We start from the raw sequence: 21,824 nt of genomic DNA on the forward strand, positions 1-21,824 counted from the left end.
TACAATGGTAGTATTTAAAGTATTGAAAATAGAGAAAAATGCAATGCACTTATGTGGCATAGATAAAAAAAAATCTATTCAACTAAAGCATCTTAAAAATATATATTGGCAAGCGTGTTTCGGCTATGAAAGCCTTCATCAGAATACATTTCCAATTATTAGAAGTAGATCGGAGTATATTCATGGTATTAAAAAAAAAAATATATATATATATATATATATATATATATATATATATATATATATATATATATATATATATATATTTCTTTTTCTCCACTTTTTCTCCTCAATTTGGAATCACCAATTCCCAATGCGCTCTAAGTCCTCATGGTGGCATAGTGACTCAATCTGGGTGGCAGAGGATGAATCTCGGTTGCCTCTGCGCCTGAGACCGTCAAACTTATCTTATCACGTGGCTTGTTGAACGTGTTACCACAGAGACATGTCGCGTGTGGAGGCTTCATGCTATTCTCCGCGGCATCCACGCACAACTCACCGCGCACCCCACGGAGAGTGAACCACATTATAGCAACCACGAGGAGGTTACCCCATGTGACTCTACCCTCCCTAGCATCCAAGCTACTTTGGTTGCTTAGGAGACCTGGCTGGAGTCACTCAGCATGCCCTGGATTCGAACTTGCGACTCCAGGGGTGGTAGTCAGAACACCTTTTTATTTTTCTCCATGGCAGGATCAGATATAAAGTCACAATTGTGATATATAAACACGAAATTGTGAGAAATTGTGTGATTTAAACTCAATTGCAAGATGTAAAGTCACATTTATAAGAAATAATTGCACTTGTGAGGTATAGTCGCAATTACGAGAAATTGAATAAACTCGAGAAATGAAGTTGCAACTGTGAGATATAGTCAGATTGAACTTTTATATTTTTTTCTTCTGTGGCGGGAATAAATATAAGGTTGTAACTCTATGAATAGTCACAATTGTGAGATATTAAGTCAGAATTACCTGAAGATATCAGAGGTGAAGTCAAAATGACAAGAAATAATGCAATTGTGAGATATAAAGTCATAATTACTAGAAATAATTGCAATTATGAGAAATGTGTTAAGTGAGAAGGGCTTGTTTATTTTTTTGAATCCCTGAGACAGGATTAGATATGAAGTCGCTATTATGAGAAAGTGGATTTTCAAATATTCATCTTCCTGTTGTACTTTATTTGCATGCTGTAGGGTCCAGACCATTGTACAAAATGCCTGTATCTCAAAGATGGGCCCAACTGTGTGGAGAAATGCCCTGATGGTCTTCAGGGAGCAAACAGCTTCATCTTCAAATATGCTGAGACCAACAACGAGTGCCATCCCTGCCACCCCAACTGCACCCAGGGGTAAGAGTCCATGTGTATTTATCCAAAATCCTCCAGGACATTCTTTGTTCAGTGGAAATTCATTCGTTCAAACAGCAGAATCTACATGTCACTTGCTGAACTTTACCTGCCCGGTCGGATGACAAATTTGGGGTCAGTTCCACAGGGCTTCAATGTCATCTCCTTTAGATCTAAGAGAGATCATACTACAAATGGACACACATGAAACATCCACCCAGTGTGAACCCTTGTTTCGCTCTAGTCTCTCAAATCAAAGCTCTTGAGATGCTCTAGGACACTATAACAAAGTGCTCCCAATCCCTTCATCTCTCAGATGACAGTCATCGCTGCTGGTTACTGTCATGCGTGCGCTCTTCAGTCACTGTGGTTACTGAATCCAGTCTCTATGACAGCGCTCCAACATGCATTAATTCTAAATGTAGAACTCTTGAGATGATACCAGGTTACACTTAGGCCCATGAAGGAGCATTTTATGTATATGACTCATCTGAGGGAATGAACTCCCAAACAAGGGTGTGTTGATCAGCTGTTGACATGGTACAAGTTTATTTATTTATTTATTTTTGGCAACATTCTCACCATTATACTATTATGCTTGTATATTGACTTTTATGAAGATCTCGATCCGATAAAAATGACCTAAGCCCAGGACATACCAGTCATAGAACAGTAATCAGTATGAAAAACATGTATCACAAATATCTAAACTTTGTATTGATATAATATCAATTTGATTTGGCACTTTGTTGTAGGTGTACTGGACCCCGGATCCAAAATTGTATTGGAATGCTGGACAGGTAAAAATCCAGAATGTTTTCTTCAATTTTATACATCCGTTTGGATTTCCAATCCATGAAAATCCAGGCCTGCAAAAGGCACTCTTTTTAATATTGATATAAATACTGTATTGTATATGAACAGGCCCCCATTAGTGCACAGGCTTACCGTTTGAGCCATTTTAAAAAGCTATTTTATTCTACGTATTCTACATTTATTTTACATAAAGGTGGACACTTTAACTAAGTGATAAATCTGTAATAACCTATTATGATATTTAAAATTGACAAATATATTGGTGAATGTGTTATCTGTGCAATGGCATTGTTAATTGATTATGTCCAATATATCCTTGTTGAAGACCACTTGAAGACCACATATGCAAAAAATAATATATATATAAAATGAAAAAATAGACCATTGTATCAAATAATAGTTAGTTACAGTTTCTCTTTCTCCAGGACTCCTCTGATTGCAGCTGGGGTGATTGGGGGCATGTTTGTGGTCGTAATCGTGGCACTTGGATTTTCTATCTTTTTCCGCCGCAAGAGCATCCGGAAGAAAAGAGCTTTACGGCGTTTCCTAGAAACAGAGGTGAGAGCTAAACATCTGCCAGCATTTTAAACGAGTTTGAGGTGGTGCATTAATTTTATAAACAGTTGGCCACAGAGGACACCTAATATGTCTTTAGCTAGCCACTGAAATTGGTGTGATGGTGCTTGTGTGGGTTTTTGTGGTCTATGGCCAGTCTCAATTTTCAGTTTGAAAGTGCCTCTCTCTCTCTTCAATGGGGAAAACCTCAAATGGAATAATGTAGGCCATTTTCAGATACTTAAATGGAAAGTTATGAAAGTAGGCCTACTTCAAAATGATTCTGCAACCAGTATGTGTGTGAGCTTGAGTGTGTGCATTTTATTTAAAATGTAAGTCAATATTATAGAATCTGCTGGGAGAAGATGTGTTTGGGAGTTTACAGTCAATAGATTGATTTACTCTTTCCCAAGGTTTCAGTTCCTCTTTTTTTGTAGATAAATTCAATGTTGCAGAATTGATTTTGTTTATTTTAAAAGACCAGGAAAAAAACTTTACTTTCAAAAATTGTATCAGAAATCACAATAAACAGTTTACTTTAGAATTAAGTCTGTCCATCTCAAGCCTTATTAGAACTACAAAAACAATAATGCACTTTTTTTTGTTTGATAATTTTCCAAAGATCAAGGTCTCTCTATAATTTATAAAGGAGAATATACTGATATGCAGCTACAAAATGACATATAAGATGATAAAAAAGAACAATCAGAAAAGGAAGAAAATGGAGCAAATCAACAGTGAGATGAGGACAAAATATTGTAAAAGAAGAAACTTTTTTCATCCTGATCTCATAGAATTACACTATTATATCTACTGTACTTTTTTGCTAAATTATTTTTATGTGACATGTTGTATGTGTCCTTGTGAAATTAACATCTGAGGCGCTACAAAAACAATACCTTTGATTCCCTTTCAAAAAAATTGCAAGTAAAACTGAACATTATCTTAAACACTTACTTTTCCCCATGTTCCTTATCCAATGTTATCTTAGGAAATAAAAACACTTTTAGTACATGACTTGAAATGTGATACATTTTAACAGTTGTGTTTCATAACCAACTATATTTACAAGCTTGTTTGAGCATGATCAAAATGTGCACGGGTCAGCTATTAAAGCTTTGCACTTGCAATGCAAAAGACTAGTATACGAGTGTTGGGGGTGCATTACAGAAAGATCCTAACTTTTGAATCCTATCTTATCTGCTTGGTTACTATGAAAATTTCAGTTAGGATCTCACTTAGGGCAAAAGCTATTACAGAATCTTCTTCTCCTTTCAGCTGCTCCCGTTAGGGTTCGCCACAGCGGACCATCCGTGATATGCATATTAGACTTGGCACAGGATTTTATGCTGGATGCCCTTCCTGACACAATCCCCAATGGCTGTGGGACTCTCACAAAAGCTATTACAGAATAACACTTCCTAAATGCATTATCCTATCTTAACTAAAGATGAGGCATGATTTTATAAGAAAAGATAAGAATCCTAAATTAAGTTATGATTTGCTTCTGTAATGTGAATTTGTAGAAAATCCTTACTTAACTGATCAGATCTTAACTTAAGACTTAAGATAGGAATTTTCTTGAATATGCCCCCTGAAGAGCATTAGAGTCAACATGTGAGCCCACATTTGTCATAGAAGCACCTCAAAAGTATGTGGTTGCTTGAGCAATTGCTTTTTTCATGTAACATGCTTTTTATGACAATACTTCCTATAAGTTTACCTTAGGTTAAAGGTGTAGGGTGGGGAAGTAGGGTTTGTTCATTTAAAACTCGAAATATCTGTTTGGGAGAAAATTGTATTCACTTTAAGTTGACATTTCACCTCTGAATTGCTGTAATAGATAAGTAAGGAACCATGCAATACCATTTTGCAAAAAATGTCACTGCGGTGGTGGGGGCGTGGTTGAGCGCTGGCTTGTGAATGGAGAGCAAGATCAGGAGATGAGAACAGTAAGGATCATAACCTGGTTATGATTGTCTCTAACAGCTGTCATTGCAGTGAGAGTTTTAGACGGATTTAAGAGTGAGCCAGATGCCATTGAGGGGGAGAGAGAGCCATGCCTGCACTTGTGTGTGTGTGTGTGTGTGTGTGTGTGTGTGTGTGTGTGTGTGTGTGTGTGTGTGTGTGTGTGTGTGTGTGTGTGTGTGTGTGTGTGTTATTGCATCAATTGTGTGTTTTGGAAGCTTTTGAGATGGAAAAATAAATATTACCTTTGAGTTGGATTCGTCGTCTCCCACTTCCTCCTCTTCCCACTTCCGAACTTGTTACAGTCACCATAGTCACATACTGTAGTTTGCATAAGATCAGGCTGGAGTTTTAGTTGAGGTTTATGGTAGAAATAGGAAGATATTTCAAAGACTCTGTGGAAGTGAATTTGAGAGTTCGGTAGCCATAGATCTGCCACCCATATAGAAGAGTTTAAATTGAAAAGAAGCTGGACTCTGAGGACCAGTGAGTATGTGCAGGAGTATATGAATGCAGTAGCTAATATAGATAATGGGGTGCTAGGCCATGAAGAATTTTGAAGGTTAAGAGAACTATTCTGAACTGAATATGGGATGAGATGGCAAACTAGTGCAGATGGAATAGAATTCAAGTGATGGTGTGTGGAGTTCTTGGTGTTTGTGAGAACTAAAGCTGCTGAATTTTGCATGACTTGTAATCTGGTAATTGTTTACGGGCATTGTGAAATGGGGCATTACAATAGTCAAGGTACAAAGTAATGATGGCATGGATTAGAGTTCATTTTACAAGCTAAGTATTGTATGGAAACATGTAGTGGAACTTAAACAGGCAAAAACCCAGGAGAGGTCGGTTATGAATTGTACATTGATAACAATTGTATGTGATGCCAATAATAAACTTAAATAGATCTGTCCATAATGGTGTCATTGAGTGTTTGGCAGATAAAATTAAAGTTAATATTAACTTTTTTGGTTCTGCTGTTTTGAGCAGTTGGTGGAGCCGTTAACGCCAAGTGGCACAGCACCCAACCAGGCTCAACTACGTATATTGAAGGAGACTGAGCTCAAGAGGGTCAAGATCCTGGGAACTGGAGCATTTGGTACTGTTTACAAGGTACTGCATTCAGGCTGATTGTTATATGAATTTGATGTTTTTCCACATCAATTATTTATATGATTTAGACTGTAATTGACTGCTTCCAATGTCTTCTTTATTAGGGAATCTGGGTTCCAGAAGGGGAATCGGTGAAGATTCCTGTGGCCATAAAGATACTCAATGAATGCACAGGACCAAAACCAAATGTTGAGTTTATGGATGTGAGTACTTCCCAGTGAAACCTTACTTTTTCCCCATAATTTCAAAAATAACAAGGAAAACAGACAATTGGGTGAATTACTGTGAATTAATTTGTCACTGTTCCTTCGAATTGAATAACTGTAAGCACCAAAAACACTGTTTTCAAAATATGTTAAAAAATGTATAATAGATTAATATATTAATATAACTTAATAATGTAAGATTTTTCTCACTGATAACTGAATTTTTGGGTAGTGTTTTGTCAGTTCCACAGTTGTCAATTCCACCCCTATCCATAAAAAGAGTAAATCTCGTTTATAAAAATACTCTACTTGGGTAGTTTTTTGAGCATGAAGATTTAAGTTTAAAATTTTTATTGCTTTGTAAGGGAAGGTTTATTTTATCTGATCAACATTTGATTTGGTTAAAGGAATGTTTCAGGTTCAATGCAATTTAAGCTCAATTGACAGCAATTTGTACCATACTATTTTATTTATTTTTTTTTATTTTTATTTATAAACATATCTTTATTACGAGGATTAACCCCTTGAGATGAAGCATCTCGTTTTTGAGGGGGTCCTCCAGTACATCAAAGCAAAAAAAGAACCAAAACAGCAGAGCAAATATCACGGTCAAAAACCGCACAACAAAACACAACAACACACACACACCAGCTCACAATGCTCAACCCCACCCTACCCAACACGATCCCTATAGATAACATGATAGAGAAACAACCACAACTATTTATTACCTCAAAACATAATTTCAACTCATCCAATTTTTATATACATAAAAACAACATTCAGGTTTATAGTACAATGGAATTAAATGGAGCCAGTCTGTAAACATTAACAATACTCAAGAAAGTATAAACAAAAGATATAAACACAACAAAACATGATTTTAGTGTGTAAAGTTCTATCCAATATTACATATTCGATATGGCCTGATGGCACAGCTATACTCCGTAAGCTGGTTAAGGCTGTAACACTGGTAAATCCCTGAATTTATTAAAAAAAAAAAAAAACATAATATAAGGTCATAAAAACTGAATGCATTATAATTATACGCTAATTATATATTTTTAAATAGTTTTAGTGTATAACATGTTACACTGCTGTCAAGGGTTTCCAACTGTCTCGTATTAGATGGGACGTCCTGAAATGAAGAAGTCACATACTGAATGCCTATTCTTCCTTATTTTATTGGTGAAAAGCATGATTTTAGTGACTTGAGGGGGACCTCCCTCTCTTATTGAAGCACTCAAAATGCTTAAACATCCCGTATTCTTGTGGCAAATTGGCAACCCTACTGCTGCAACCCTATTGCTATTCTTGTTATATAATTTCAACTTCCAACTTATAGTGTCACTGAATTGACGTATAATTGTGGGAGTGTGTTTGACCAAAATGTTCCAGTTTATTAATGAAAACAGCATATACAAATGAAATGTTAAAGTACTTGTGATTCTCTGTTTGCCCTCTAGGAGGCACTGATCATGGCCAGCGTGGAACATCCTCATCTAGTGCGTCTGTTAGGGGTCTGTTTGAGTCCCACTATCCAGCTAGTCACTCAACTGATGCCCCACGGCTGTCTGCTGGACTATGTACATGAGCATCAGGGGAACATCGGCTCCCAGTTACTGCTCAACTGGTGCGTACAGATCGCAAAGGTAAGAGTCCCTGTGAATGAGCATGTTTATATCGGTTGCTGGTCAGTCATTAAAATGTAATAACTATGCTTGTGGATGTATAGTTGCTGGATTACTAAATATATAAATTCTCAAATGTGAATTGTGAAAGCATTTCCTGAATAAGTACTACGTACAGTGATTGTCCAATGACTTCCACGTCATTTGTCAAGTAAGTGTTTTTAAACTAAACTTTTAAACTAGTCTGACTGGCGAGTGCCAGTCAAACTTTTTCTTTGGAGCCGAATGGTTGTGCAACAGCAAGCTGAGTTCACCACTGTTTCACTCACCTCTACTGGCGATAAGCTCTGCTGTTGGATCTACGGCGCGTTACCAGCTGGCGTTCTCTCTCTCTGCACGCTGTGCAGTCTACGCCCCTGGGCGCTTCGACAAACGCTTTCATTGCCTGAAAGAGTGTTTCTCCTCCTAAAAAGAGTTTATTTCCTCTAAAAGAGTTTGAGTTCCCACTCATAAAAGAGCAATACACAGCAGGCGTTGAACGTGCTTTCAGGACGCATCTTTTTAACATGATAGAATTCACAGCCCGTGGACGGGCCCTTAAATGTACAAAATAAAAGTATGTGATAAACAAAACTGCTGTGTGTTACATTGGTACACATGCCACATATCTTTGGAAAGCTAAATTTCTTGATTTTCTATTGATATAAAACATTTTAAGATACAATCACAACAGCAGGTACAATCTATATCTTTGTCAGACCACCAACATATAAACAACCAATAACAAAATTTAGGCAACTCACCTATGAAGCATCATAGTATTCCACTGATCCATAACTTCCTGACAAAAACGGTGTTGTTTCATTATCAAATGTCCAAATGATCAAATCAAGTAAAATGTTTAGTCCAAATCACATTATTACATCAATAAATATCCACAGACTCTTGTTGCATCATTTCAAAGCACCTGGCAGCTGTACCTAAACTTTCACATATTATCGGTAATAACTTCAGTTCAGATGTAAACATTTCCTATATCCGGTATCAAAATGGAAGCACGCACTCTGACCTTTCGATTGACACCTCATTTGACCCAATAGGAGCTTCCATGTCCTGTCCAAAGCCTTCAATACCCAACCACAGTCTGTGTCGAATGTAAGGGCATACCCACTTTCCTTTGTTTACTGATCAAACCAATTACATCGAAGAGTGGAAATGACTGACGCATCGTATAGCCAATGAATTTCTGAAAACAGTGATATGCAGCTTTAATGGGAAGATTAGAGCAAGGTTCTGTAATGTGTGCGCGCAAAATTGCCTTGCCATTACCGAGTGTGTCGTGCGTCTGTGCGTAAAAATATTGGAGAGCTGTTTTGGAACTGTTTACACATTTGGCAATTTAAATATGGTGAAACGGACGTGAAAAACAGGATTTTCACCCCAGGATGTGATATAAGAAGGCATTTACTGTGGAAATAATGAGTTTGGAGATGACATTTCTGAAAACAATACGGATAATTCGGAGGCAGAGGAAATGTTTATGGAGAGATTAGACATTGCTCTGGACAAGTAAGTGTTTTCTTGTGTTTTATAACATATATACTGTATATTCCGCATAAATAAGATTTAGTTTGAATAATGAATACACATTTTGTAATTACCCTTTGTCGTGTGTTTCCTCAGTGAGTGTTTGAACCGTTTGTGCGTGTTTTTTGTATTTGTTTGTGCGTGTGTGAGTTCATTGAGTGTTTGAACCGTTTGTGCGTGTTTTTTGTATTTGTTTGTGCGTGTGTGAGTTCAGTGAGTGTTTGAACCGTTTGTGCGTGTTTTTTGTATTTGTTTGTGCGTGTGTGAGTTCATTGAGTGTTTGAACCGTTTGTGCGTGTTTTTTGTATTTGTTTGTGCGTGTGTGAGTTTTTAGTTCATTGTTTGTTTCAGATCTATTGACATGCTATACAGATGTTTTGTATATTTACTGTAAATATGTATTTATATATATATATAAATGGACGCGAAATATATATATAAATAAATCAATAAATATAAGTTGAAAATAAGAATATATGTTGTGTTTGAGAGTCTATTTGTTACAATGCGGGGAGGTGGGGGAGGGGTAGGCCCATCTATTTGTTACAATGCTGAATTCATGGGGGGAGGTGTAGGCCCATCTATTTGTTCCATAGTACATTGGCAAAGTATACAGTATTTACAGTAAATATACATACAATAATACATATTTACACATATGTAAAACTATATATATATATAGAATACAGAAAAGATGGAAAAGTTGTGTCTAGCTTTGTAAATTACATTTATTTATTCTCACTGAATCAGATAGCGATTGGGAGCCAGATGCGGGCAACATAAAGTGGAGCAGCAGGACAGCACCTCATCAAGAGAGGAGGGCTTTCAGAGAGACCCTTGCTGAGGAGCTGGCAGAGTTGGGGTCTCACTCCACAGCCAGACCCGTATCTCCTGCTCCACGAAAAGCACATCACAGGCCGTTGCACATCACCAAATCTTGCACCGCTGGTCGTCTGAAGTGCAGGCAGTGTCATGCAAAGACACCAGTGAAGTACTCTTCCTGTGATGTGCCTTTGTGCTTTGTACCCAAATGTGACCGCTACAATGACTGGCATGTTGCTAGAAACATGTACAATTTTATAATGGTTTGTAAATACTTTGTGTAAAAATTCATGTAAATAGCTTGTGTATTTTTTATATAAACAAATTGTCCACCATAGCACTAGTTTTGACTATTTTATATGCACAACATTTAGTTTCAAGAAGGGAAAAGGCACTCTAATGTGTTTATGCATCAGTTACTCTGTGTCAGCAAAACTAATAGTGGATCTGGATATGGAATATGATAGCTCTAAGTGTCATCTTTCATTAGAGCCCAAAATTATGACTCTACGTTGAAGCATTCAAAAGTAGTAGCCTTTTTGTCCTAGGTTACCAAAGGGTCCTTTTGGAGTATCCAAAAGGCACTTTTGTAAAACGCCTGGGTGTACCCTTAGAAAAACATGTGTAAAATATTCATTTTTTATGGTATTGTTATAACATTTGAACTTGGACTAGGTAAGGCTTCATGCTGTGATCCCATTGTGTTCTCAAGCTAATAGCTACAAGTTATAGTCATCTGCAGGCATCTGTATGCAAAAAAAAATTTCAGGCAGAAAAACAAACTTCTATTTCATTGCGTTCAAACTTCTATTACTCAAAATCAGTAGCACTTACAGTAATTCTGACTACTGGGGAGAAAACTTCAGAGTGTCCCCTTTCAAATGTTACCAAAACCATGCATGTACTCCAAACGGTTCAAGAACAGCTTTAAATTTACTTTGGGTATGCCTTGATTAGGCGTTTTAGGCTAATTTTACAGGATTGGGAAGAGGTTTTAAAGATGTCTTTCCACCTCTGTGTAGTTCCTGGATGCGGTTGTTTGCTCTCCACTTCTGAAGGTCATAAAAGCTGCCTCGCTTGCCTGGGCTGCGATCAAACGAAGACAGCGTTTTATGAATGGTTCATGTTCTCAGTGCGAGAACATAGCCATGGCAACATTGCGGTTGCGGCTTTCTTTTCTCACGAGAGAAAGCCACTTCAGCCGCCCCCCGCTTCGTTCCTTCTTCCCACTGGATTGAGGAAGACCCGGCTGCGATGAAGGCGATTTGGGGGTAACGATAGGCTCGGTTTCGCGGGGTAAATCCCCACAAACCACCTGCCCCCCGGCACGCTTGCTTGCTTCCATCCAAGCTCGGGATGAGTGCGGCTTGCCTCATTGCCAGCCATAATTCTCCCTTGAGCCTCTGGAATTGGATGACGACATCGCCGCTGCATCGCAGAGCGTCCCAGCGGCGTCTGATGCTGATGACTCCTCTGGGCAGCCGTCAGAGCTGCCACCTTCGGGTCTGCTCAGCTATGGTTTCCCGGGCCGTCGTGAGCGCGAGGCTAGACTGGAAACCTCTGTCCCCCCTCACGGCTACTCGATCGGTTCCTTGGATCAGGGCGTCACTCAAAGCCCTCCTCCCGTCCCCCGGAGGAGGGCAGGGAGGAGAATCCTTGTTTCATTTGCCGCGCTGCCTTTGGGCTGCAGCAACCACATTCTCAATAAAGAGCGATTTCCTCACTCCCTGGGTCATCCAGCCGGTGTGTGCCATTCGTACGGCACCCCGGCCCCAAAACTTTACAGTCCTGGCTTCCCGGACGCAGTTCCCTTTCCTCTGGCCCCACGACTGCTCAGCCCCGGCAGGCCAGCACTGACGAGTTCCGAAGATGCCTCTCTAGGAGGTCTCTAACCCCCCCCCCGCCGGTTGCGCAGAGCAAGGTAAGTGCTTTGAGTCTTTTCTCAGCACCCAAGCCTCAGGACGCACTTCTGCCTCCCAACTTGCTATTACCTGCTCCTCCCCGCCGTGAAGCCCCGCCCGGTATGTCAAAAGCGATCGTCCCATTAGTGCCCCTCGTGCGGAGTTTGGATGCGTGGCTTTCACTTCCCAGTCCATCGCGCTGGCTGGCCAAGACCATCTGACTCGGCTAAGCGATTAATTTCACCCGCTCCTGCCTCGTTTCAGCGGTGTTCGCTCCATTCCGTGTGCGGCAAGAAAGTCAGCGCCTTATGAGTAGAGATCACGACCCTGCTCCTTAAGGATGCGATAGAGCCCGTCCCTCCAGCCGAGATGGAGAAGGGTTTCTACAGCACTTACTTCATCATACCCAAAAAAAAGCTGTGGGTTGTGACCAATCTTGGACCTGTGAGTTCTCAACCGGGCCTTATACAGACTCCTGTTCGAAATGCTCACGCAGAAACAGATTCTTACCTGTGTTCGACAGCTAGATTGGTTCGTGGCGGTAGACCTGAAGAACGCGTACTTCCACGTCTCCATTCTGCCGCAACACCAAACCTTCTTACGGTTCACGTTCGACGTCCAGGCGTGTCAGTACAAGGTCCTCCCCTTCGTCCTGTCCCTGTCCCCTCGCGTACTGTCAGTGTTTTGGCTGTTTTATCAGGTTTTGACCTTTAGAGGTCCTCATGGTGCTATAGTGCCCTGCTTATTCTATTTTGTAATTAGTGTTATTGGGTTCACATGTGTGTCATTCAGATGTGTGTATTTAAGTCACTCTGTTGCATAGCCTCTTTGCTTGGTGTTTAGTTGTTCTAAAGCCGGTTGCCCAAGTAAGTGTTCTCTAACTCTGAGACATTTAATTTCTCTTGCCTGTGGATTGTTCCCTTCTCTGTTAATTTTTTGGTGCTTAATACCTTTGGGAACATTTTTTGTATTTTTTGAGAAAAGCCCCTTTGGACTGATTTTTTGTGCTTTGAGGGTTACTGTTGATGATTTTTGCCTCAGCTGTGGATTTCTGTTAATTGTATTAAAACTTTTTCTGCATCTCATCTTCTTCTGAGTGCGTCTCACTGTTGGGTTCACCATCTCCAGTGGCTCAGTGATTGAGAGTCTGACTTTCACACCAGAGACCCGAGTTCTAGTCCCGACCCTGACAGAAACACCAAGCCAAGATGAACCCAGAGACGCCCAGCGCACAAGAACTCTTCACTACTGTCGCTCAGCATGAGTCCTCAGTCCAACGACATGAAGCAGTGTTAGTCCAACAGGAAGCATTGATGGTTAAGCATTCAGAATTACTGTCAGATGTCATGACCTCTGTCCGTCAGATCTTTGATAGGCTGCCTTCTGTACTTCAAACTTCAGTTCCCCTTGCAGAACCTCGCCTACCTCCACCACAACGATTCTCGGGAGACCCCAGTGCTTGTTGCGGATTCCTCACTCAGTGTTCCCTTACATTTGAGCTACAGCCATCATCCTTCCCTTCAGACAGGGCCAAGATTGCATATGTCATCACCCTTCTTTCGGGTAAGGCCCTCTCCTGGGCAACAGCTGTCTGGAACGCCCACAGTCCCTTCTGCTCAAGGTATTCGGCGTTTGAAGAGGAGTTCAAACGGGTCTTTGATCATCCCATCAGCGGCCGTGAGGCGTCTAAACGACTGCTGACCCTCCAGCAAGGTAGTCGCACTGCTGCAGAATATGCCATCCATTTTCGCACTATTGCAGCAGGGAGTGGTTGGAACAATGAGTCTCTCATGGTGTGCTTCCAGAACGGTCTTTCTGAGGCACTCAAAGATGACCTTGCAACACGAGAGCCTACCCGTGACCTCGAGACCCTCATTGATCTGGCGATCCGACTGGATAATCATCTGAGGGAGAGGAATTTGAGTCGCCAGTTTGATTTCACACCTCCTGCCAGTTTAGTTCCCACAGAGAGGTCACCTCCATCCCAAGGATTCCCTGAACCGATGCAATTGGGTGGTACTCGGGTCTCCCCATCAGAACGTGACCGCCGCATGAGGGAGCGGTGTTGCCTGTATTGCGGACTGCCTGGACATTTCCGTTCTTCCTGCCCAAAGCTCTCGGGAAATGCTCGTTCCCGTACAGGCAAGGAAGGACTGTAACGGGAATTACTCGCATAGCCCCACCTTCCATTTCAGGATTGATTCTCCCCATCACACTTTCTTGGGGAGATCAGAAGCATCAACTTAAAGCCTTGGTGGATTCAGGTGCAGCCGGGAACTTTATGGACTTATCTCTTGCTAGGAGTCTCCAGATCCCCCTCTGACTCACTCGAAACCCCTCTTACAGTTACTGCACTGGATGGAAGACCCCCTGGGTCCCGGAAAGGTAACCCTTCTTACCGTTCCTCTTCACCTATCTATCTGTCAACACCAGGAGGAGCTCTATTTTCATCTGATACAGTCTCCAGAGTTCCCTGTGATTCTCGGTCACCCCTGGCTTCTTCACCATAACCCCCATCTTGACTGGTCCACTGGCGCTATTCTCAGTTGGGGTCCCACTTGTTCTGTCACCTGTTTGACCCCGAGTTCCCCTGACCCTACTCTCGAGACTCAAGAATCCCTAGACCTATCTCAGATTCCCACTCAGTACCACCACCTCAAGGCAGTTTTCAGTAAAAGGAAAGCCACCTCTTTACCTCCACACCGTCCTTATGACTGTGCCATTGACCTGCTTCTAGGTACCTGTCCCCCCAGAGGCCACATCTTCTCCTTGTCTTCTCCCGAGCGTGCAGCTATGGACAATTACATTGAGGAGTCCCTCGCTGCAGGAATTATCCGTCGGTCCACTTCCCTGCTGGTGCTGGTTTTTCTTTGTGGGTAAGAAGGATGGGGCCTTCGACCCTGCATCGATTATCGAGGCCTCAATAAAATCACTATCCGGAACCGTTACCCATTGCCGCTTATGGCCACAGCTTTTGAGATACTGCAGGGAGCTTCCATATTCACCAAACTCGACTTGCGCAATGCTTACCATCTTGTGCGCATTAGACAAGGGGATGAGTGGAAGACCGCATTCAACACTCCCACCGGGCACTATGAGTACCTAGTTATGCCTTTCGGCCTCACCAACGCTCCTGCAGTTTTCCAGGCCCTGATAAATGATGTCCTTCGAGATATGCTAAATCAGTTTGTATTTGTCTACCTGGACGATATCCTAATTTTTTCAAGTTCCCTCAATGAACACGTGGAGCATGTCAGGAAGGTTCTCAGATGCCTCCTCGATAATCACCTTTATGTTAAACCCGAAAAATGTGAATTCCATGTGACCCAAGTGCAATTTCTGGGATTCATCATTAAACCCGGCCATATTCAAATGGATCCTCAGAAGGTCCAAGCAGTCATGGATTGGCCCACTCCTGGGTCTGTGAAGGAGGTGCAGCGGTTTCTTGGTTTTGCCAACTTTTACCGCAAATTTATATTGAAATTCAGCTCTGTGGTGGCTCCCCTTTCTGCTCTCACTAAAGGGAATAATTCTAGGTTTTGCTGGAGTCCTGAAGCCGCGCTGGCTTTTAATGAACTCAAATGCCGCTTTACTTCAGCTCCCATCCTCACTCTCCCAGACCCAGACAAACTCTTCATTGTGGAGGTCGATGCTTCGGATGTGGGTGTTGGAGCAGTGCTTTCCCAGAGGGGGGAGGATAACAGAATTCGGCCATGTGCATTCTTTTCACACCGTCTTACACCTACAGAAAGGAATTACCATGTGGGAGACCGTGAGTTACTGGCTGTTAAACTGGCGCTTGAAGAATGGAGACATTGGCTTGAGGGGGCCAAACACCCAGTCCAAGTACTCACTGACCACAAAAATCTAGAGTACATTCAGCAGGCCAAGCGACTCAACCCTCGTCAGGCACGCTGGTCTCTATTCTTCAACCGGTTTCAATTCATTTTATCCTACCGTCCCGGATCCAAGAATCTCAAACCTGATGCTCTATCTCGAGTATACTCCAGTAGCAACCAAGAAGATTCTGTCACAACCATTATCCCGAGCTCCAAGATAGTGGCCCCCGTAAGATGGGAACTTGAAAATACAGTAAGACAGGCCCAGGCCCAGGAACCAGACCCAGGAGGTGGGACAACCAACCGCTTGTTTGTCCCTAAAGCTGTTCCCTCCCAGGTTCTCCAGTGGGGTCATGTCTCTCATCTGACCTGCCATCCAGGCACTACTCGCACCCTTGAATTTCTCCAGAGACGGTTTTGGTGGCCGACCATCAAGGAGGATACAAAGTCCTTTGTAAGTGCCTGTTCCACATGCAGTCAGGGGAAGGTCTCTCATCGCTTACCTCAGGGGTTGCTCCACCCTCTCTCTATCCCTCGAAGACCCTGGTCACACCTCTCCATGGATTTTATTACCGGACTCCCACCATCCCAAGGTAACACTACCATTTTGGTCATTGTTGACAGATTTTCTAAGGATGGCAGATTCATTCTCTTGCCCAAATTGCCCACCGCTAAGGAGACTGCGGAGTTGGTCATTAACCATGTTTTTTGAGTTTTTGGCATCCCACAGGACATTGTTTCTGATCGAGGACCTCAGTTTTCCTCTCGATTCTGGCGGGCATTCTGTCAACTTTTGGGGGCAACTGTGAGCCTATCTTCGGGATTCCACCCTGAGTCCAATGGCCAAACAGAAAGATTAAACCAGGATCTGGAGACTACACTGAGGTGCATGGCTGCCAAAAACCCATCCTCCTGGTCATCTTTCATTATGTGGGCAGAGTACGCTCACAACACTCTACGCTCCTCTGCGACAGGCATGTCTCCCTTCGAATGCCAGTTTGGTTATGCCCCTCCACTCTTCCCAGACCAAGAAATTGAAGTAGGAGTTCCCTCAGCTCTGCAGTTCATCCGACGCTGTCGTCTGACATGGAGGAAGGCTCGACATAAGCTTCTTAGAGTCTCTGAGCAGTACCAGCGACAAGCTAACCGTGAGACGCAGACCTGCCCCCACCCCTGCGTCCCGGACAGAGAGTTTGGCTCTCCACAAAGAACCTTCCCTTACGGGTTGAGTCCCGCAAGCTCTCCCAGCGATTCATTGGGCCTTTCAAAGTGGCAAGGAAAGTTAACAATGTTACTTACCGTTTATACTTGCCTAGGTCCTTAAAGATTAATCCCACATTTCATGTCTCTCTTCTAAAACCTGTGTTGTCCTCTCCTTTTGCTCCAGCAGGTAAACCTCCCCCTCCTCCTCGCATCATTGGAGGCCAACCAGCTTACACAGTCCACCGAATACTGGATTCCCGTCAGGTGCGAGGATCACTTCAGTACCTTGTGGACTGGGAAGGCTATGGCCCAGAAGAGCGCTCCTGGGTTCCTGCCAGAGATATCTTGGACCCCAAGTTAATTCGGGACTTCCATGTTCATAAACCCGATCGTCCTGGAAGGAACATCAGGAGCCGTCCCTAGAGGGGGGGTCCTGTCAGTGTTTTGGCTGTTTTATCAGGTTTTGACCTCTAGAGGTCCTCATGGTGCTACCGTGCCCTGCTTATTCTATTTTGTAATTAGTGTTATTGGGTTCACATGTGTGTCATTCAGATGTGTGTATTTAAGTCACTCTGTTGCATAGCCTCTTTGCTTGGTGTTTAGTTGTTCTAAAGCCGGTTGCCCAAGTAAGTGTTCTCTAACTCTGAGACATTTAATTTCTCTTGCCTGTGGATTGTTCCCTTCTCTGTTAATTTTTTGGTGCTTAATACCTTTGGGAACATTTTTTTTTATTTTTTGAGAAATAAAACTGATTTTTTGTGCTTTGAGGATTACTGTTGATGATTTTTGCCTCAGCTGTGGATTTCTGTTAACCCCGGCAGCGTTGGCACATCAAATGCCTAGAGTTGTTGGTTGTATCTCTTGCCCTATGGAGGTTTCTCCCACTAATCCGGGGCAAGCACGTCTTGATCCGTTCAGACAGCACCGATATCTCGCCCGTCATCTCCTCCTTTGGAGTCAGCCGTGACTCAGGTCGCTGCGTGCCACTCACATCCCTGGCAACCACAACACGACAGTGCTCGAGTGGTCCAGCTGATATGGGTCCAATTCGGCAAGGCACAGATTGATATTTTTGCCTCCCAAGACAACTCCCACTGCTCCTCTCGGGACAGACGCGCTGGCACACAGCTGGCCCCGGGGGCTGCGCAAGTACGCATTTCCCCCAGTGAGCCTTCTTGAACCGGTGCTGTGCAAGATCAGGGAGGACGAGGAACAGGTCATCCTGGTGGCCCCCTACTGGCCCACCCGGGCCTGGTTCTCAGATCTTATGCTCCTCGCGACAGTACCTCCCTTTAAAATTCCCCTGAGGAAGGACGTTCTTTCTCAGGGACGGGGCACCCTCTGGCACCTGCACCCAGACCTCTGGAACCTCTATGTCTGGCCCCTGGACGGGATGCGGAAGATCTAGTGGATCTACCACCTGTAGTCGTAGAGTCGATCATCCAAGCCAGAGCTCCCTCCACCAGGCAAATTTACAAACAGGAAAATCGGTGTACTTCTCGAGCCGAAGACCCGCAGAGGTGCACAGTTTGGTCAGTGCTTTCATTCCTGCAGGAGAGGCTGTCCCCCTCCACCTTTAAGGTGTATGTAGCTGCTATTGCAGCCCACCACAACGCAGTAGATGGCTTGTCCCTAGGTAAGCATGACTTGATTATTAGGTTCCTGAAAGGCGCCCGGAGACAGAACCCTCCCAGGCCTAGCCTGTTCCTGGGATCTCTCTGTGGTCCTCTCAGGCCATCAGAGACCCCCCTTCGAGTCGCTTGATTCAGTTGAGCTCAAGTATAGGACATGAAAGTATAGGACCGCAAAAGACCGCCTTCCCTGACGCGTTTCATAGCTTTAATATAGCCCCAGTCGCTTCACGTCCTATGTGAGAGACATAGTGAGAGAAAAGGTCACGGCTGCCGGGCTTGCTCCCATGCTAGTCATGTAGCACCTGTTCCCCCCCTCAGGGGTGCGGGGAACCTAAGGTCTGTATGTGACATCCCCTTGGGTGCGTTGGGGAGGGCTACGTGCAGCCGACACAGTTGCCTCTAGCACACAGTAGCCTGCTTTCACCTGTCTCGACAGTTCACGTAACACGGTCAGTGCGTGGCATTTTTAGTTGGGACCCCTTGTGTCACTTCATTCGACACAACGTTGAGTGAGTGACAGAAGGGGAACGTCATGGTTACTGTTGTAACCTCTGTTCCCCGAGGGAAGGAATGAGGCGTTGTGTCCCTCCTGCCACAGCACTAGACCTACCACTGTAAACGGCCGTACCTTATTTTTGGCTCCTCAGTGCAAAATCCTGACTGGCACTTGCTGCCCTGCTTCCCTTTATACCCGTATGTCCGGGGCGGGGTATGCAAATTCTGTCTGCCAACTTGACATTGGCCTTTTCTCAGGTTCAGAGGAATGTTTGGCATCCCAGGAAGACACCTTGTGTCACTTCATTCGACACACTGTCTCGTTCCTTCCCTCGGGGAATGGAGGTTACAAAAGTAACCATGACGTTTCTTGATGGCATGAATCGCACTGAAGACCTAGACTTAAAATGCACAGGCCGTGGCTGCGGCTGAGGTGTAGAGAGAGTAAGACGTCAGCGAGAGAGGAGACAGATTTTGGCACCTGCAATGTTATTCAATATTATGGATGGATGAATGGATGGATTGATAGTCTTTCACACAATTTCTAATTTTATTTGTTGCAAAACCTACAACAAATGTATAGTACTTTTCAAATATCTGAGTTGACATTTAAAGTCTGTGATTCTAAATTTTATTTTAATCTAAAAGTAGAAAGGAAGAAAGAAGGAAAAAATAATAAAATAAAATAAAAAATATATAGGACATGAAATTAATGAGAAAGATTCTGCAGAATATCTAGGTAACTAAAACATAATAACATTTTTGCAGCGATCATGTTAACTCCTTTGTGTAAGCACATTTTGACATGGTTCCCATGGTCATGGAAAACCTGGGATTATCATGGAATTTTAAAATGGTGTTTTCCAGGCCTGGAAGTAATGGAAATGAAAAAAATATTGAGAATCGTAAAAATATTATAGGATTTTCCTTAGTGAATGTACATTTTTCATGTTACGCTTTGCTCTAAAATATTTCTTCCCCTAAATGTTGCTCTTGGTTTAAGCTTGTGTAGAGTAAATATGCTTTTCGTTGACGATTTGAGAGCGATTTTGACGAATTTAATTTCTTTGCAGTAATTTGGTCGAAATGGTCTGAATGATACATTAGTGAATCAGTCTGAATATAGATTGGAAATCACAAATGACTGGAAATGTCATGGCAATTAATTGTTTGAAAAGAGTGGGAACCCTGATTGACCATGTTAACTCCTTGATTTCTTTGCTTTCATTGAAGTGCACAAGATGCTCTATGGAGCATCCTCAAATCATGCTGGGAAACATGGGTCATCAAATTAATTAAATTTGGATATGTTACATACTAACATGCTGTGATTAGTACATGTAAATTTTTTTATCAAATTATTTAATTACATTTTAACTCTTTTAATTTAATTCTAATTTAACTTTGTATTTATATTTAACTTTGTACATATTTCTATGATAAAAAAATATTATGTTTCCAAATTCTTTTTTTATTAAATTAGAAAATAGTAGCATTTTCCCAAGTTCTCTCAGACTGTTGTACCCTACTGTGAGGATATATAATTATAGTTGCTATTGGCACACATAGTCTTATTAAAAATCATGAATTTGATTATGCATTGCATTTTGTGTTTAGAGGCTAACTTGGCATCAAAAGTGACACTCGATCAGAAGATGGCTGTTATTAGAATCATTCCCAGGAAACTTAATTTCTCTGCCAGCAAATGGCTATGCCAAAATTAGAAATATATTAGAAAAATATTAGTTTTCATCATTATATTCACTAGAAAATTATATGTTAGAGACTTTTATCTAAGCATCTTGATTTCATACTTAGGTTATATCCTGCTTGGCTCATTTTTATTACTCACATAGCTCTATCAATGTGATAGGTTAAGGTTTCTCAATATTGTTTTATTTTTTTTTTAAGGGAATGATCATTTGGCTTCACTTAGGTATCTGAATCTTTTCTGATTCGTAGTATGTGTGCTTTCCTAAGCAATGATTATTTGCATGCATGTTTTACCATGAACCAATAAGAACATATTTTTACTTAGAGGTTGATATAGCGTTAAAAAAAAATAGAGTATACAATTAAATATATAAAATAAATATGCATATTGTAGCTCAGATAAACATAAACGAATATGGTAAGAAATCTTCTTCGTGTGTAGGTGCCACAATGCATGTTTATATCTAACTAAGTCAACTCAACTCATTAGTTTAATTGTACTTTTTAGTATGAGCTGTCATAAGCCTACTTTCAACTTTTTCAAACAATCCCTAATCCAAAGTGAATAAGCACCTTTATTTGGCATTGGTGTTCACATTAAAAAATAAATAAAATAAAAAGGAGAAAAGTCTGAAACTATCTAATTACTAAGGTATCCACTACACTAATAGATGTATGGAGTTTCGATTTGGGGGATTGGAAAGTCTGATTGGATCATTCATTTCAAGATGGTGTTTTTCCACTATGAAAAGAGCTGATGTGTTCTCATCACAGATTTGAGTGAACTGGGCTAATTCAAGCAGCCATCAGTTATCCTGCCGCTAGGGCTGTGTGCTCATGAATGATTTAGTAATATTTGCTTTTGAAGATGTATGTGGGCAAAAGAAGACATTTTGAACCAGTTTTAAAATAATACTAATATTTTTATGTCTCATAGGATTGCATGGGTGTTAGCCAAGTGTGCTTTTGTCAGCTATGTGCTAAGAACCTT

The 21,824-nt window shown here is 41.9% G+C and overlaps 1 protein-coding gene across 1 annotated transcript in view; it reads left to right on the plus strand.

Annotated features, from left to right (window-relative positions):
• LOC127651349 (receptor tyrosine-protein kinase erbB-4-like) overlaps nt 1–21,824 on the plus strand; it is a 213,951-nt gene that overhangs the window by 153,144 nt on the left and 38,983 nt on the right. The window contains exons 15-20 of the mRNA XM_052137124.1: nt 1,199–1,353; nt 2,106–2,150; nt 2,592–2,724; nt 5,680–5,802; nt 5,907–6,005; nt 7,475–7,660. Of these exons, the coding sequence (XP_051993084.1) occupies nt 1,199–1,353; nt 2,106–2,150; nt 2,592–2,724; nt 5,680–5,802; nt 5,907–6,005; nt 7,475–7,660 (741 nt within the window). The remainder of the gene's footprint in view (nt 1–1,198; nt 1,354–2,105; nt 2,151–2,591; nt 2,725–5,679; nt 5,803–5,906; nt 6,006–7,474; nt 7,661–21,824) is intronic.

Source organism: Xyrauchen texanus, chromosome 11 (genome assembly GCF_025860055.1).
Source record: "Xyrauchen texanus isolate HMW12.3.18 chromosome 11, RBS_HiC_50CHRs, whole genome shotgun sequence".
In the NCBI taxonomy this organism is placed as follows: domain Eukaryota; kingdom Metazoa; phylum Chordata; class Actinopteri; order Cypriniformes; family Catostomidae; genus Xyrauchen; species Xyrauchen texanus.